Here is a 16,018-nt window from a genome sequence, read left to right as displayed (position 1 = left end):
CACACACACACACACACACACACGAACACACTCTCACTGACTCTCCATCACTGCAACTATACTTCCTGCTGCACCAACACAGAAGTCACACATAAAACTTCAGCATCCGATGTCTGGTGCCATAGAAACAGAGAACGACCAATAAGGGGGCTCCTGGGGACACAACAAGCCTTGGATCAATAGCATCCTTTTTTCTTTTTAATTTTATGAAATGGGATTTGTTTCAAACTAATACAGCACCAGATTCGACCTTTTCTATTTCCCTGGACTATGATGTACTTTACTGTCCTTTAATTAATTAGTTAATTCAATTAAAATTAATTAATTTATCATTTGCTCCCTTGATTAATCTCTAAAAGCAGATAAATCAAGGGTCAAATGAGTCCAAATCAGATCCCGCAAGCCACAAGAAACAACTGAGGAGACAGTGAACTAAGGCTCTACTATTTTTTCTGGTGCTGGCTCAGTGACCTTGTTAGCACTGCACGACAATTGAATCCACTCATTTGAGCAGCCGACTGACGTGAAAACGCACATCAGATTCAAATGTGCTATTGGTATTCATGTTTTTTCCCCCCCGACTGTGGGCTGCAGGAGTATTATTGTCAGAGTGGGAGGTTGCCGGATGCGGGCCACCACGTCCAAGGCCTTCGCCGCCGGCTCGTTCGCTCGGCAAGTGTCTCTGCGTCACGGCCGCTGGCTGCCTGTGTTCCGGGCCGTCTGAGGACACGCGTGCTCGGAGCCAGACAAGCACACACGGCAGACAAAAAAATAAATAAATAAACAAATCCGAGCCTGCTTCTGATCGACTGTGTTGGCGGGCAGTGCGGGCGCATGAAGCCCCTCTGCGCTCCTGGCCGAAAGCGGAGATTTTCATCGGTGAACAATCGGTCACTTCGGCGTCAGGCGGCTTCGCACCGAAGGCTCACTTGCCCGCGTCTAAACCGATGAGCACAACCGGTGGGAAAGTGTCGAAGAGCGGGTGGGTAGAGTGCACCGAGCTTCGTCGGACAGTCAATTCAGATGCCGTGGACTCGGTCGACCGCGTAGTGGCGGCATTACAACACAACTTGAAGGTAAAAAAAAAAAAAACAAGAAGCCGGGGATGAGCTGGATCAAGCTAGCTAAAAGGAAGCTACACGAAAGCCGGAAGTTGAGCGTATCGTGTGTTTTTTGAAAGTAAAATACAGATTTTCTTAAACAGAACAGGAGTTGGGGAGTTGGGAATGGTGTCAGACCAAAATGTATGTACAAAGACATAAGGTGTGTTTTTTTGTTTGTTTTGATTCATCACTATTTCAAACACAAGAACACACATTATAAATATGGAAACAGTTAAAGTTAAGTATGATGAGGTCTTACTTGTATTTTTCAACAGCAGAAATTATAAAGACTTCTTTTATTATTGAAAGTATTTATGTCTCCCATTCATCAAAGTCCTTTTATCCATCATCATCAGCAACATCATTATATATGACCATATGATGTATATTTGTACTACAAATTAAAAGTTGTTTCCAACATCCACCTCTATACAAATTAAATGGACGTTTAAAGGAGAAAATATAGGAACGAAAGAAACAAAAATTAATCCAGAAGAGGACATTCACTGACTGTTCTGGGACATCACAAGGTCAAAATCCCACATTAAGATAAATATCTGATGCATTTCGTAGTATTTTTATTTTTTATTTTTTTATTTTTATAGAAGTAGGATAAGTGTCCCCATCCATAAGAAGGCTGTCGAGATTAGCATTCTGTGGAGACATCTCATTTTGTGACTGAAGAATTTGAATTGAATAATTTAAAGATTCACAGCTAACTGAAATTTGGGATTGTTTGCGGAGAAATCAAATAAAAATGTAAATGTCCCCAATGTTTATAGGCTACTGACACTGAGCTTCTCTAACAAATCTTCAAAATCTTTTCAGAATCTCTCAGTATGAACAACTGTTGTCTAGACTCAATTTCTTCATCACAAGAACTATATTATCCTCTGGAATCAGCAGTATTTAGTTCATTACAAAGGTAACAGCTGTTTTACTTTTTTGGTTATCCAAGCTGGGACAAAAAAAAATGTTGTTTGCACATGACCTCATTATATCCCCAAGTACCCAGAAGCCAACCAATCAGAAGCTAAAGTGATCAGTCGATTAACTGACTAGTCGACTGACAGAAATTAATTTGCAACAATTTTGATCACTGATCAATTGTTTCAGTAATTTAAACCAGAAATTCTCTGGTACCAGTTTTTCAAATGGAATATTTGCTAGTTTCCCAGTGTTCTGTGATAGTAAACTCTGCATCTTTGAGTTTTTAACTCCACGCGTGGAATATTAACTTGGGTTTAGTGCAAGGATTAGCATTTTCCCACTATCCTGGGTGATGACTCATGAAAGTAACTGTCAGATGTATTGATACTGAAAATAATTGCTGGTTGCAGCACTACAGTCCTCCTGTGATGGAGTAACTCTACCTTGCCCGAGGTTCCTCTGTGTGTTAATTACTCGACACACAGAAAATATGGAAGCAGTGTGAAAAAAAACAAACTATTTTAACAACAAATGAGGCAATGTGCACTAAAATAACTCAGGTCTTAAAGCTAGAGGACAGAAGTGCAGTCTTGATGATTGTATTTCAGTGGTTCAAATTTCTAACAAATGTGCGGTTAATCAAATTATGTAGACTCAAAGTTTATGCATTAAACCTTTTGGGCGTCCCTGGACAGTTGCCTGCCTAGTCCGATTGGTAATCCCGCTTTAGCTGCAGGAGGGGCCCTGTATACATTTAACAGCAGTTGGATGTAATTACATGTTTTCCACACAACCCAACATACTCCTACAGATTTTTGTGACAGCCAGTTCAACACACTCGCGATACTCTACAAAATGTTCATTTAGCATAGAAGATTTTATTTTGAAATTTTTTTTTTTTTTCCCCGGAACTGCTATGTTTCGCTTTACTGGATTTGGTGCTCGCTGAGAGAGGAGAAAGCAAAGGGGGACCAGATCAGGCGGTAGAAATGGAGAGCAGAAGGGCTGGGAGGGTGAGCGAAAACGTTGAGCAGACATGGCGTGGCAGCATGACAAGATAAGGGGATCTCGGCTCACCTAAAGGGGTTCTCTGGAGCCGGTCGAGGCTGAAGGGGTCGAGCTAAGTGTCTGGAGGATTTTCATTTCGCTTTGCTTTTGGTCTTACCTCGTCTAATCAGTGCGCGCACACAACGCTTGTGCTGGCCAGTATCTGCAGAGAGAAGTCTGTGGCTAACAACCCCGTCTGACAGGATAAAAGGTAACACCAAGTGACTTCTGTTAGCGAACAATCGCTCGGGACCGTTGTTTGTTTACAACCGCGATTAACACCACACTGAAGTTACATAGTCACGTACCCCATCCATTGTTTGGTGGCTAATTCTGCCAGCATTGTTAGAGAGTGCAGGCAACACACTTCTACTCCTATTTTTGCTCGCTTAAACTGACATGATGTTACTGTCGTGCCGTGGCGCAGCGACATGCATGATTAACTAGCTAGGCATTGCTCTGTGTAGCCGGGCTAATGTTAGCACGAAAGATGTGACAAAGTGCCACATGGGGCTCTGTCGTAACCTAACGTTAGCTACCTGTCAGGGGCAGAGGACCTGCCCTGGCATGCTTTCGGACACAAATACCCCCCCCACACACACACACACACACACACACACACACACTCGCACACACACCAAGGCATACAGCCAATATTACAACATTTATGTTGAACTGACACGTCTCCGGGGAAATAAATTCATAACGTAACAACCATAATTATCAGTCGTGAACAGTGTCACAGTTTGTGTGTGTCTTTTGGCTTGCGCCCGAGAGAGCTCTGTAAACAAACCAAAAAAACACCTCTCAGGAAGTGTTGACTTCTCAACAATGTTACAATGTTATTTCATATATTTTATCAACAGCTTGGTAATTAAAATAATTCCCACACCTTTATCTGATTTGTGTTGCCATCCAGCATCATTTCAGGATGTATGAAAAGCCGTTTGTTTGCATCATAAACACACTAGTCCATTTTGCTCTAATAACATTTATAAATAGCCTATTCAGTTAACTACTGACTAAACTAAACACTAATTGTGTGCAGTCTGGTGTCTGAGCCCGGCCTCATTATTCTCTTGCTTTCAGGGAGCTCAGTATGAGTCGAGATGGGTGGGCAAAGAAGAGAGCCAATGCCACTGGTGACAATGGTTGGGCTGAAAGGGTGAGTATCGCTCAGCTCATCATAACCAACCATGGTTGGTATAAATTTACCTCGGTATGGAGACGTTGCCATGGGTAAAAATGAGGCAGTGGGTCGAAAAAGATATTCTCACTGCAAACTGTAAGTGGACCACCCTATTCCGTTTCCCCCCTCTGCCCTCTCATTATAACAGGGCTGCAAGCCGATCACTAGTCGTCTAATTGGATAAAGGTTAGACAGCCAAAATGTTACAGCTACTGTGGCAAGAGTTGCATATAAACCACACCATCCTGTAATAACAGTAGTATCACCATACAGGCTGGACAGTAATTAGACAGTAAGCAGACAATCACGTCAGTGTAATTGTGTATTTTAAAGCCGCACGCACAAAGCACACAGCAACGTATACATGAGCCATTCATTAAATGTCATACACACCGATAGGGTCTGTATAGTCTGTAAAGGAGAATGCACACAGGAACTCAGGTTTGTAATCTTTGCTCACTAAGTGTGTTAGAAAACCACGAAAATATTTGCATATGTTTCAGTAATATTTGATTTCCTCACACATGATGATATGCTCAAATTCTGTGTGTGACATTTTCAGCTCTGGGATTCTGCAAATGTAGTGGATGATCTAAATGTGATTCACCTTCCTTTGTCACTGCTCTCCTTCATGTGTGCAGGGCGGCTACATGGCTGCCAAAGTCTCCAAGCTGGATGAGCAGTTTAAACTTGACGCCCCCAGGGAAAAACAGAAGGAAGGCACATGCTCCAACATCTTCAGTGGAGTAGCCATTTATGTCAATGGATACACAGGTAACACCATGCTACGTCCATAGTTTTACATATCTCTATTTTGTATGTCTTCTTGCCCTCATAATTTTTTTCTTGGCGAACATTTACATTGCCACTGTATCATTTAAACTGTGAAGGACAGCGTGACAATGTAAATGTGCACCAAGAATTTCCCAGAGGAGTACCAAAAGAAAAATAAGAATTCTGCATGCTGTTTTTTTTCTGTTTCTGTTTTCTGTTTTTCAGTGTTTTAAATTGTATTTTTATCCCTTCACTTGGTAGCCTGAAAAAAATATTCAATTTTTAATATATGGAATAAAATTCTAGCTTTACAGAACCTTATTATTAAAATTGCTGAAGTTTTTAATACTTTTAAGGGTACTATAATGATAATTTTCATTTTCATGGATGCACGAATTGCCTCATAAATTGGATATTAACAGAAAAAGTCATTGAAATGATTAGTTTCTAAGGAGCAAAGACCAGATAGTATGTATGTATTTTTCTACTTATGTATGGAATCTTTCACAGCCATTCAGTATACTGTTAATGTGTTTACTGACTTTATCGTTTACTCATGTATATGCTTCCTGTGTTTGTGATGTTTTGTGCAGATCCATAAATAGGTGTTTGACTACCTTGTTCAGATGAGTTGATGCACTTTTACCATTGTGATCATGCTTTGGGGAACTGCCCAATGTCTGATGTGGTAGCATCCATGTAATAATGATCCATGTAATAAATCACGTTAATGGGGGGGGGGTCGTCTTTGGTGCAGTATACACCAGCCACGTCATTTATTGTACGTCAGTTTATATGTGAAGCTCACACTGGACTAATCATACAGATAGAAGGTACGGTAACCGGGACGTGCTGATGATGAGTAAACGTGCTTCAGCCCATTATGACGTGTGTCTAGATGCCGCAGGTGTGCAGACTTATATAACAAATAATGGGTGCAATTATATTGAATCGTGCTTTCTGCTGCTGGTTGTCTTTTTCTGTCCAACTGTTTTATTTGTTACCTGTATGTGAACAGAACCAAGTGCAGATGAACTACGCAGACTCATGATGCTGCATGGGGGCCAGTTCCACGTCTATTACTCTCGCTCCAAGACCACCCACATCATTGCCAATAACTTGCCCAACAGCAAAATTCAGGAGCTAAAAGGGGAAAAGGTTATCAGGCCAGGGTGGATCACAGACAGGTGTGTTCAGTGGGAGTCGACTATGTGTACATTTCATGGGTTCACTTACAATTATTTATACAATTTATATTTTACAATATTAGCAGGAAATCTCAGTGATAAATTTGTCATTTGTTTAAAACAGTGTCAAGGCTGGGCGTCTCTTGCCTTACCTACAGTACCAGCTGTACGCAAAACAGAAAGGCCCACTCTTCCCCGGCATGACTCTGCGCCAGACCTCAGAGATTGCTGGACCGAGCCATGGGCCGCTGCAGCTTAGCGTCCATCAAAAGCTTCAGCTGCCACAGCGCAGCGTCCAGCACTCTGTTCCCACCCGTGAGCAGTCCTCATCCAGCTACCAGAATAATGCCAACCTTAACCCCAGCCACAATCAGGTTTACCAAGGCAACATCCAACCTCAGTCCATCCAGCACAGCCCTGCAGCTTGCTTCATTAATCCCCAACCCAGTCACTTAGCATCCAGTCACCTGAATATAGATCCCAGGCACAGAAGCCCTTTACACACCCACCCACTGTCTAACCCAAGCCCCACACAGCCCCTGCAGTCTACTCTTCAAACACCTCATCGTAATCTCCAGCACCAGAGAGCCGGCCAACCACAACGTCAGACCAACTCTTCTTGCAACACCTGCCCCAGTGGCTGCAAGGAAGTGGGATTAAAATTGTGAGTATGTGAAGTTAATAAAAGGGAGCGATTATTTGTCTTTTGTTCTTGTTTCTTTTAAATTAGAGATAGTTTTCCCACATAATTTAAACATCTTGTTACATTAACACACACAATCATCTCTTTATCTCACAGAAATGAATTATTGCAGACCTCATTGGATGTGATGAGGAGCCATTCAAAAATGAAAGAAGTGCTAGAGTTTGGCAAACAAGATCTTTTCCCACAGGTGTTGAAGGAAGCACCCCTGACCAATGGACACACTCATCTTGTTAATGGTGCCTTAAAGCCAGAGGACCTGTCTCCTGTTACAGATGAACCCTCTGTTGACAACAAATTGCCTGAATGCAGAGTTAAGAGTCCAGAGGATCAGCGTCCAAGTCCTCCAGCACAGTGTCAGACCAAACCTGACCCTTATGAGTTTCCCCACAGTCCTCCAAAGCGATCTGACCAGTCCCCTGTCTTTCTGGAGCATTTCAGCTCACAAGCAGCCAACGAGCAGAGACCTAAACCTCCACCACCCACCTACCAGAAGGCTATAAAAGCCACTGAAACCCACCCACTCCCTAAGCAGCTCCAGCTGTCCCCTCAGGTTGATTCAAATCCTGAAAAGACTCCAATTTCTCCTTTATCTCGCTTGCTTTCGCATTCTCCAAATCGACTGAATGGAAGTCACCACAATGCCTTTTCATCTGATACTGCCTCAATCAACACAACCGACATAACAGCCAAACCTGATCCTCCCACGGAAAACTCATCAACATTGTCAAAGTCTTCAGCACAGCTGCTGGCACAGACAGGTGATCTGATCTCTGAGTTCTACTCTCGCTCACGTTTACACCAGATCTCCACATGGAGGGCCGGCTTCTCTGAATATGTCAATGAACTGCATAGCAAACGAAAAGTGGCAGGGGGGGCCTCCTTTCCTGGGAAAGACCGACTGAGGAAATCTGTGGCCCTGCGCTCTTCAGACAGTCAAGGTAGGAAAGGAAGGGTCACTTTGTTGCCTCTTTTCATGTAAAATTCAGGCTGCTTTTTGTTCTTGTTGCCAAGGAACGGTGTATTAGGTTGTCATGGTGGCTCAGTGGTCTATGATGTGTACGTATCACAACGTACCAGATCAAATTGAGCTTTAGACCTTGGTTCTCTCTTTCTCAAAATGTGTACTGTCGCTCTACTGTGAGCTGTCCTATAAAGGCAAAGTGTTAAATACCTTTTAAAAAATGTGGTGTATCATCAGGTGTAAGTAAATCAGTACTTATAACTGTTCTCTCTATCATCTCAAATATTTACAATATCGGTGCCCCAGCTATTTTGTCAGGTACCCAGTGTACTCATGACACTTGCGTAGCCCCTTTCTGTCCAACTGGGTTTCTTGGGATATGTGTGGCACCATTAGATGCTGCATTGGGTTTTTGTGATTTGGAAAGAACTCCAATGATGATCCAGTATCTCTTTTTGTGTCAGGTACATCGGCACCCACAAGTGTTAGAGCTTGTATTCTTCACGTGGACATGGACTGTTTCTTTGTATCTGTGGGGATCCGACATCGACCGGACCTCAAAGGCAAGGCCCCTTTTGTGTATTTAAATTGAGTGCTGTCAGTGAAACATTGGTTCAAACACAGGCACCTATTACATAGAATAGTCTCGTTCATCCAGTCAGTGCTCCTGGTTGAGTTCGTTGTGTTCTTGCAGGAAAGCCCGTAGCTGTGACCAGTAACCGTGGACAGGGCAGAGTGCCTGTGAGACCCGGGGCCAACCCTCAGCTGGAGCAGCAGTACTACCAGAGGAAACAAACTCATCCTCAACCAGGTAAGACCGTCATACCCCACCTGTTTGTGCCCTAGAGAGTCCTGACCTTGACTGTCACAGGCCTGATTAAGTGTATTTCCTGCATTTTCCTGTATATATTTTACTTTATTGTAACCTGCTTGACTAAGTGTACCCTTGTTCGGCCTCTCAGACAGGAATGACGACGATCTACACAGAACTCCTTCACAAGAGACTCCTGACTTCCATGCCAGCGGAGTGGACCAGGATACTTCTGTTCTATCCATGGCAGAGATTGCATCGTGCAGTTATGAGGCTAGGTAAGTCATAAACACACACTTGTGTACATCTCCTGTATTTTAAACAGCACAGATATCTGTATTTTGTACTAAGCCGAATGTTAATAAATCAGGTGTCTCTCACAGACAGGCAGGCGTGAGGAACGGGATGTTTTTTGGCAAAGCGAAACAGTTGTGTCCCTCGCTGCAATCTGTCCCGTATGATTTTGAGGCTTATAAAGAGGTGGCTCTCACGATGTATGAGATTCTGGCTGGGTAAGAACAACTCCCTGGTCAATTTCTCACCTACTTTTCTGTCGTTTACATCCAAAATGAGCTAAAGCACACCTTCTCACTTATGTGTTCTTTGCAGTTACACACATGACATTGAGGCTCTGAGCTGCGATGAAGTGTTGATAGACGGTTCTGCTCTGCTAGATGAGTTGGGCATCAACCCAGAAGATCTTGGCAAAGCTATCAGAGCAGACATCTGGGAGAAAACAGGATGCTGTGCTTCAGTGGGCATGGGTGAGTTTATGTTTGTCTTATGCTGTAAAATAGATCAAGACAGTGTTTGTAGTTTACAAATTCAAACTGACTGCTCATCTGTTTAGGGTCCAACATCCTGTTGGCTCGGCTGGCGACCCGGAAGGCCAAGCCAGATGGGCAGTACTTCTTAAAGTCTGAAGAAGTGGATGATTTTATCATGGACCTGCCAGTGACCAGCTTACCAGGTAGATATACAGCACCACCTGCTGGTCATGTCCATCAGTCTGCAGTCTTTTATGCTTTTGTGTGGTGGACATTTGACTAAATGATTCATGTAATTTTTTTTTACTAGGTGTTGGGCCTGTTATGGGAAGAAAGTTGGCTGCTATGGGTGTGAGGTCATGCGGGGACCTCCAACAGGTGTCTCTGTCTCAGCTGCAGAAGAAGTTTGGACCCCGGACCGGACAAACCCTGTTCCGTTTCTGCAGAGGCCTGGATGACCGCCCTGTCCGCTACGAGAAGGAAAGAAAGTCTGTCTCGGCTGAGATGAACTACAACATTCGCTTTGCAAAGGTTAGACCTACGTTCTTTCTCTTGTGACATCTTTTCTTTTTTTTTTTTATCTTCTCTGCATTTCGCACCTGTCTCTCTCTAACACTCTCGTTCTGTCACTCACCAGACTGATGAGGCAGAGTGTTTCCTGACTAACTTGTCCATGGAGGTGCAAAAACGTTTAAAAGAAGCAGGGCTGCGGGGTCGCAGAGTTACCCTTAAGGTCATGGTTCGCAAGGTTGGAGCTCCACTGGAACCGGCTAAATATGGTGGTCATGGCATATGTGATAATCTAGCCAGGTAAGAAAGAGACTGTCATCCCTGTACGTTACGAGGGATTGATAATGTCCTCTTTCCATTGTTTACCCATGTCATTGTGTCTCTGTAGACTCATTTTTATCTGTCTCTTGCTGCCAGGACTTTGATGCTCGCTCAATCCACTGACAGTGGTCAGCTGATTGCCACTGCAGTCATCAAGCTGTTCCATGCCATGAAGTTGCAGGTTCAGGACCTGAGGGGAGTTGGCATCCAGGTTCAGCTCCTTGAGGGAAATCACTCTGTCCCCCAGGATTCAACAGGCCACCGAACACGCTCCATCAAAGAGATGTTGCTAGGCCAGGGATTGAGTCCCCAATCCCACAACAGAGGTTCGCCTAAGGTCTTTGTGTTTCAGTTTGTATCTCTGATGTCGTCTATGAAATAATTGAGTTCGAGATCAATTTTATAGGTGTTGCAGACAACAGCGCACATCAGGAAAAGACCACAGCCCAATTATCTGGTTCCTATCCACATCCTCTGTCCCCTCCTGAGCCAGTCCCAGGGACAAGCAAAGACCAGCCGGCATGCCAACGAACTCCGAAACATTCTCGAGCACATCTCAACCTAAGTATTGAAGTCCCCTCCCCTTCACAGGTAAGGGCTTGAAGGATATTTCTGATTGAGAGAATGAGGGCGGATTAGGGATACAGTTTCAACAAATTGTGTTTCTTTATGATTTCCAAGGTGGATCGTTCTGTGTTGGAGGCTCTGCCTCCAGAGCTGAGAGAACAAGTAGAGCAGTCATGGACTCATCGGGATGGGAGATCAAACAACCGTCGTTCACCCAGTCCACAGCCTTCTGATCCTCTTCCACAGCCTCCTTCTCTAAAGTCATGTTCAACCTCACCTCCTCGTCCTCCTGCCTCTGGACCTGCAATATACACTCCACCTGTAGGAACGTTGGTTCTACAGATTCCAAATCAGCCAGACAGTCCGGGAATTGTACTAGAACTACCAAACTTCTCACAGGTAGGGATCAGGGGGTTGAGATTTGAGTTTTATGAATATTAACTGGTAAAAAAAAAAACTTTACAGTACAAAAGAACAGTGAAACACAAATAGCCTTTTATTACTCAAGTTTTTATGTTTCATTACTTTAACTTCTCACAGAAACTTTTACTTGTATTAAAGATGTTTAACTTTGGTAGATAAATCATGTTTTGAAAACATGTTTTTCAAACAAATAAATTGATTGCAGAGTGTAACATACTGTAAATCTGATTTTACACTTTAATATAGGGACAAGACACAATTTGCAGAAAAGGGAATAAGCAAACCAGGGACAAGTTATATTTGGACAGCAACAATTGGAAAAAGGACAATGATAGAATGGGTTTTGTTTTTTTTTGAGTAGATTATTTAGCCCATTAGTTCATTCACCTGTAACTATTTTCATCCTCTATATATAGGTCTCCATATATGTCCATATTTCCCCAACTATGTCCTTCTACTCTAATGCCTCAATGTGGAAGTCTCTGGAGCCATAGACAAAAAACTGTACTACTTAAACTGCTTACAGTTTGAAAATTGCCATTGTGAATGATCTGTAACCCCCCCAGAATCCCAAGTTTCTGCTGAAAAATGTAAACCTGTCAGAACAATTAAGTTGGTTATGAACCTAGATTTTACCCTGAATCTGCTGATGGCCCATAGAAGAAGACTAGCATTATCCCAGTTACACTCTTGCCAGTTGTGGGTATCCTGGCAAATTATGTTAGTATAGAATTATTTTCTATAATTGTTGAAAATAAATGTAAAAGCAGATACATTTTAATCTTGGGTTGGGCAATTAACTGAAAATGTACCAAAACCGACTTTATAAAGCTCTAAACAACTTCATAATCTGGATAAAGAAAACAACAGAAAAAAGATGCCAATTTGGTCGTGTGGGCACACTTTGGCTTCAGTAAACACAGTATAGAAGCCAAAGTGTCCCCACATGATATGCTAAATAAAGGAAACATGTGCGTCACAATTATGAGCGCTGGCTGTATTAAATAGTCTCCAAATAGACCTATTAGTCCACAAAGTATACAAAGCTGATTTTATAGTTTGTGACTAAACACTCAGCTTCACTTGGTCTCCGGATCCTTTGACTGCAGGTGGATCCAGACGTATTTGCTGCCCTTCCCAAAGAGCTCCAAGAAGAACTGAAGTCTGCCTATAACCGCATCATAACTGTCCAGCCTCAGTCAAAAATGTGTAAGTCCCCGGGTGAATTAGTTATAAGGTTATAATAATACCTTTTGCTCCCCCTACTATTACCAGCATGCATATTCTGTGCACCTAATTTTTTTCCTCTTTGTTTCCCTGCAGTGGAGCAGAAGAATCCACTGTTGCAGCTAAAACAGTCAGGAGCAGGAATTGGCATCGGTCGTGTGAAGCGGCGCTACAAGAGAAAAAATGCAGTGAGTCCTGTTAAAAAAGGATCTTCTCCTATGAAGAGGCGTCACACAACAAACAGCCCGGCCAAAACCCTGCCACCTCTTATAACATCACTGGAACCAATAAACATAGTAAAGGTGAGCCTGAACACAGCTTCTGACATGAAGATGAAGGTCTTGTTTGTGTGGTGGCTGTATGTGAAGATAGACTATTTATGGTAGTTTGGAACTTTATTCATCTCTTCCACTTTTGAATCCGTTTTCCCTCCCCAGACTGAAAATGGTCCCTCCACATCCTCCTCAAAACCAGACATCCCCGAGTCTCTGTCTAAATACGTCCGTCGCCCGGTTCCAGCATTAGCCGGAGCCTGTGACCTGACGGACATTAAAACACTCCTGCGAGAATGGGTCACCACCATAACAGGTATACATCTCTGTAACAGTGCCAGCACATGCAGTTGCCTGTGTCATTTATGGGATAGCAGAAGTGCATTTTTTTTAAAAAAATCACTGCTTACTTTTTGTTAGAACCCATGGAGGAGGACATCCTGCAAGTGGTGAAATACTGCACTGATCTGATTGAGGACAAAGATCTGGAGAAGTTGGATTTGATTATAAAATATATGAAGAGGTAAATACTGTACAGTTTAGCGCCCTCCATTCCTCTACCCACCTGTTTTTCTTTTTTGTTTTCATTTATTCCTTATGTTGTGTATTGATTTTTTTTTTTTTTTTTTTTTGCAGGCTCATGCAACAGTCGTTGGAGTCTGTTTGGAGTATGGCTTTTGACTTCATCCTAGACAACGTGCAGGTGGTTGTGCAACAGGCTTATGGTAGCACCCTGAAGATAGCATGAAGACTGAGGGAATCCGTTTTCACTGTGTTACCTTTACCACTTTTTGTTTCGCTTCTTTTACAAGGTCACCTGCAATACAAATAATGGCATCTAAATGATGATTTCCCTCCTTCTCAATCGTGACATCACTGCTACATCTGCTAGTTAATGGTTTCACAGACACACAATAGGAGAAAGTGTTACAAGACCCTTGGGAGTATTTGATGAGAGTATGTGCAGCACAATATTTTCTGTGCTTGCTCTTTAAGGGACAAGTAGCACAAACTGAAGGGCAGGATCAAGTCCCAGAAAAGTGATAATTGTAGCAGCTTTTTGAAAATTCATCAATTTTCATATGAAGTTCTTTGTGAAATAATGCCAAGACTCAGCTCCATACAAACGTGAAATTTTATGTAAAGATTTTTGCAGGCAGTTCTTCACTAATTCCTATACATCCAGTCTAAGCAAGTCTAAGGCCTTGGAAGAGATTTTAAATTTCTATTTTCCATCTGATATAGCAGTTGACTTTCCCTATTTGTCTGAGGATTAAATAGTGGTATACAGGGACATTTTAAGGTTAATCTTTTTTTTCATTCATGTGCTTCAGTCAGTCTAGGTTTAAAATAATGACAATGGTAAACATAATAATGATGTTTAAACACAGCATCCTTTAGTGATTTTGGAATAGGTTAGTCTTTGTAGCACTCCTCAAACATCAATCTCAGACATTTATAGGAATTAATTATCTTATTTTTCATTAATGTTTCTTTGGTGTTCCAAGCCACTCATACTGACCTGTGAAATATCTACTACTGCTGTGTCATAAAAAAGCGGATGTGCATACAGTAGTTCCTTTTTTCTTGTCTCTTGCAAAAAAGTGCCAAACCCTGTTAATATATGTAAATAATGTTTTTAAAGATCCTTGTTTAAAAGTTTTAAAAGAAAAGATGTATGTAGAGGGCTTACCTCTTGTATTGTTTACATGTAGTGAATTCTTAGTAACTGTCTTGAGATTTGTAAATCTTCTCACTCTTTAATTGTTTGTATGTGTTCCAACATGGAAATCAGAAGCTGGCCAAAGCACTTCATATGAGGTTAACTGTTGATTCTCAGTAGCACTCTGATTTCGGAGGATGTTGACTGGGGTTATGGCAATCAATAAGTAGCCTATGCATTTCTTTTTTTTCTCTAACAAGTGAGACGTCCTTTCAAGTTAATGTAATATTTCATACAACCTTTGTACTTGGAGTAAATCTTCCAGTGTGTTTTCACTGGTTTCATAAATCCGAATATTAAAGCAATGCTGGATTTGCATAGGAACAGGAGGTGTGATTTTTAACTGTGTAAACCATCTTGTGTACTTCACATGCTGGATACATTTGTATGGCTTGTGGCTACATCATTGTATTTCTGTGACGTTAACTGTTATGATGGTGATGATGGTGATCAGAAGTACTCAGCAGATGCGGTTGGCTGGCTTGCTTGTGATCTCACCGCGCAAGACGTGTGTGGTTGAAAAGTTTGTTAGAAACAGTATCCCTATATGCAAACCAAATCAAGCTGTCATGGTTTTTTTTAACTTGTTGAAATGAATGTAATTCATGATGTGCAAGTCCCCACGGACTTTTTAAGATGTTGCGTCTCTTCACCTGTCATATCTTTACAGAAGGGAATGGCCAGGAGCTAAAATTGGCCAGTCTTGTTGTCTCTAAACTGGCTAGTGCCTGAAGACCTGAAGCTGTGAACCTGTTTGTAAGTTTTCTAAATCTTGGTAATAAACTGTAAACTCTGTATTAATTGATTTGCCTTTGTCAGTTTTTAAAGTTGCAACCTGTCTAGTAGAAGGGTGTTCAATCAAGATAACGTTGGCTCTGACTATTATCTTTAAAGGGGGAAATGGAGATTTTTTCATAGTAGTATACTACAAACTGGAAATAGTGAAGGATGTCTAATTTTGAAAGATTAAGGTTGTCCATCTTCTTCGACACTGACTCTCTGATCTGACAGTGAGGGCCAGTAACTTCAGTATACAGAAAAGACTTAGATAAAATCAATATATTGTGCGATCACTCTTTGCCTTTAAAACGTCACCAGTTCCCCATTTCTTTCCATTACGGTTGTTATGATTTCCTCGTCTCGGGGGATCCTCTGAAAGAACACGTCACCTTGTGCCTTACCGACAAAGTCACACCACTGAAAGCCAGAAATGAGCATCTGGCCCTGGATCTGCCAGAAGTAAGGATTGGATTTCCTCAGTGTATTTGTACCCTCAATTATCTTAATATATGCAATACTCTTCTACGGCTACGGGTTCCATCCTCAGGCCCCTCATCATGTCTGCAGTCTGGTGACTTGGACAGTGGATACAGCCACTGCTGACATCGGTGGAGCGTTATTAGTGGGAAAGCCATGGTAGATATCATCCACTCTTGGGTGTGCAAAGTTCAGGCAGAGGTGAACTATACTATACAAGTTGCTGCTATGAAAAAGACAAAA

The 16,018-nt window shown here is 42.1% G+C and overlaps 1 protein-coding gene across 3 annotated transcripts; it reads left to right on the top strand.

Moving 5' to 3' along the window:
* The first annotated feature begins 402 nt into the window (after positions 1–402).
* Positions 403–15,321, top strand: rev1 (REV1 DNA directed polymerase). Of its 3 annotated transcripts, none has more exons than XM_040148478.1 (22): positions 403–1,076; positions 4,170–4,245; positions 4,911–5,043; positions 6,062–6,230; positions 6,355–6,894; positions 7,030–7,874; positions 8,362–8,460; positions 8,592–8,708; positions 8,860–8,986; positions 9,092–9,220; positions 9,318–9,472; positions 9,559–9,678; positions 9,786–10,006; positions 10,113–10,285; positions 10,403–10,632; positions 10,713–10,897; positions 10,988–11,272; positions 12,406–12,505; positions 12,620–12,825; positions 12,961–13,111; positions 13,216–13,318; positions 13,432–15,321. In XM_040148478.1, the coding sequence occupies exons 2-22, from the start codon at positions 4,180–4,182 to the stop codon at positions 13,541–13,543; spliced, it is 4,266 nt and encodes a 1,421-aa protein (XP_040004412.1). In that variant the 5' UTR covers positions 403–1,076; positions 4,170–4,179; the 3' UTR covers positions 13,544–15,321. The 3 variants fall into 3 exon arrangements, with proteins under 3 accessions (XP_040004412.1, XP_040004413.1, XP_040004411.1); XM_040148479.1 differs by lacking the exon at positions 403–1,076 and adding an exon at positions 2,887–3,291 and having other exon boundaries at positions 10,722–10,897; XM_040148477.1 differs by lacking the exon at positions 403–1,076 and adding an exon at positions 2,888–3,291.
* Positions 15,322–16,018: the final 697 nt, after the last annotated feature.

The sequence above is a fragment of the Xiphias gladius genome, chromosome 16, assembly GCF_016859285.1.
Source record: "Xiphias gladius isolate SHS-SW01 ecotype Sanya breed wild chromosome 16, ASM1685928v1, whole genome shotgun sequence".
In the NCBI taxonomy this organism is placed as follows: Eukaryota; Metazoa; Chordata; class Actinopteri; order Istiophoriformes; family Xiphiidae; genus Xiphias; species Xiphias gladius.
The sequence above is the reverse complement of the archived record's forward strand: the minus strand, read 5'-3'. Positions and strand labels throughout refer to the sequence as shown.

Bases quoted from the DNA above. Each gene is read 5' to 3' on its own strand.
- rev1 (XM_040148478.1), top strand. From the start codon at position 4,180: ATGAGTCGAGATGGGTGGGCAAAGAAGAGAGCCAATGCCACTGGTGAC. The intron at 8,461-8,591 runs GCAAGGCCCCTT...GTGTTCTTGCAG, and splicing joins ACATCGACCGGACCTCAAAG to GAAAGCCCGTAGCTGTGACC. The intron at 9,221-9,317 runs GTAAGAACAACT...TGTTCTTTGCAG, and splicing joins ATGTATGAGATTCTGGCTGG to TTACACACATGACATTGAGG.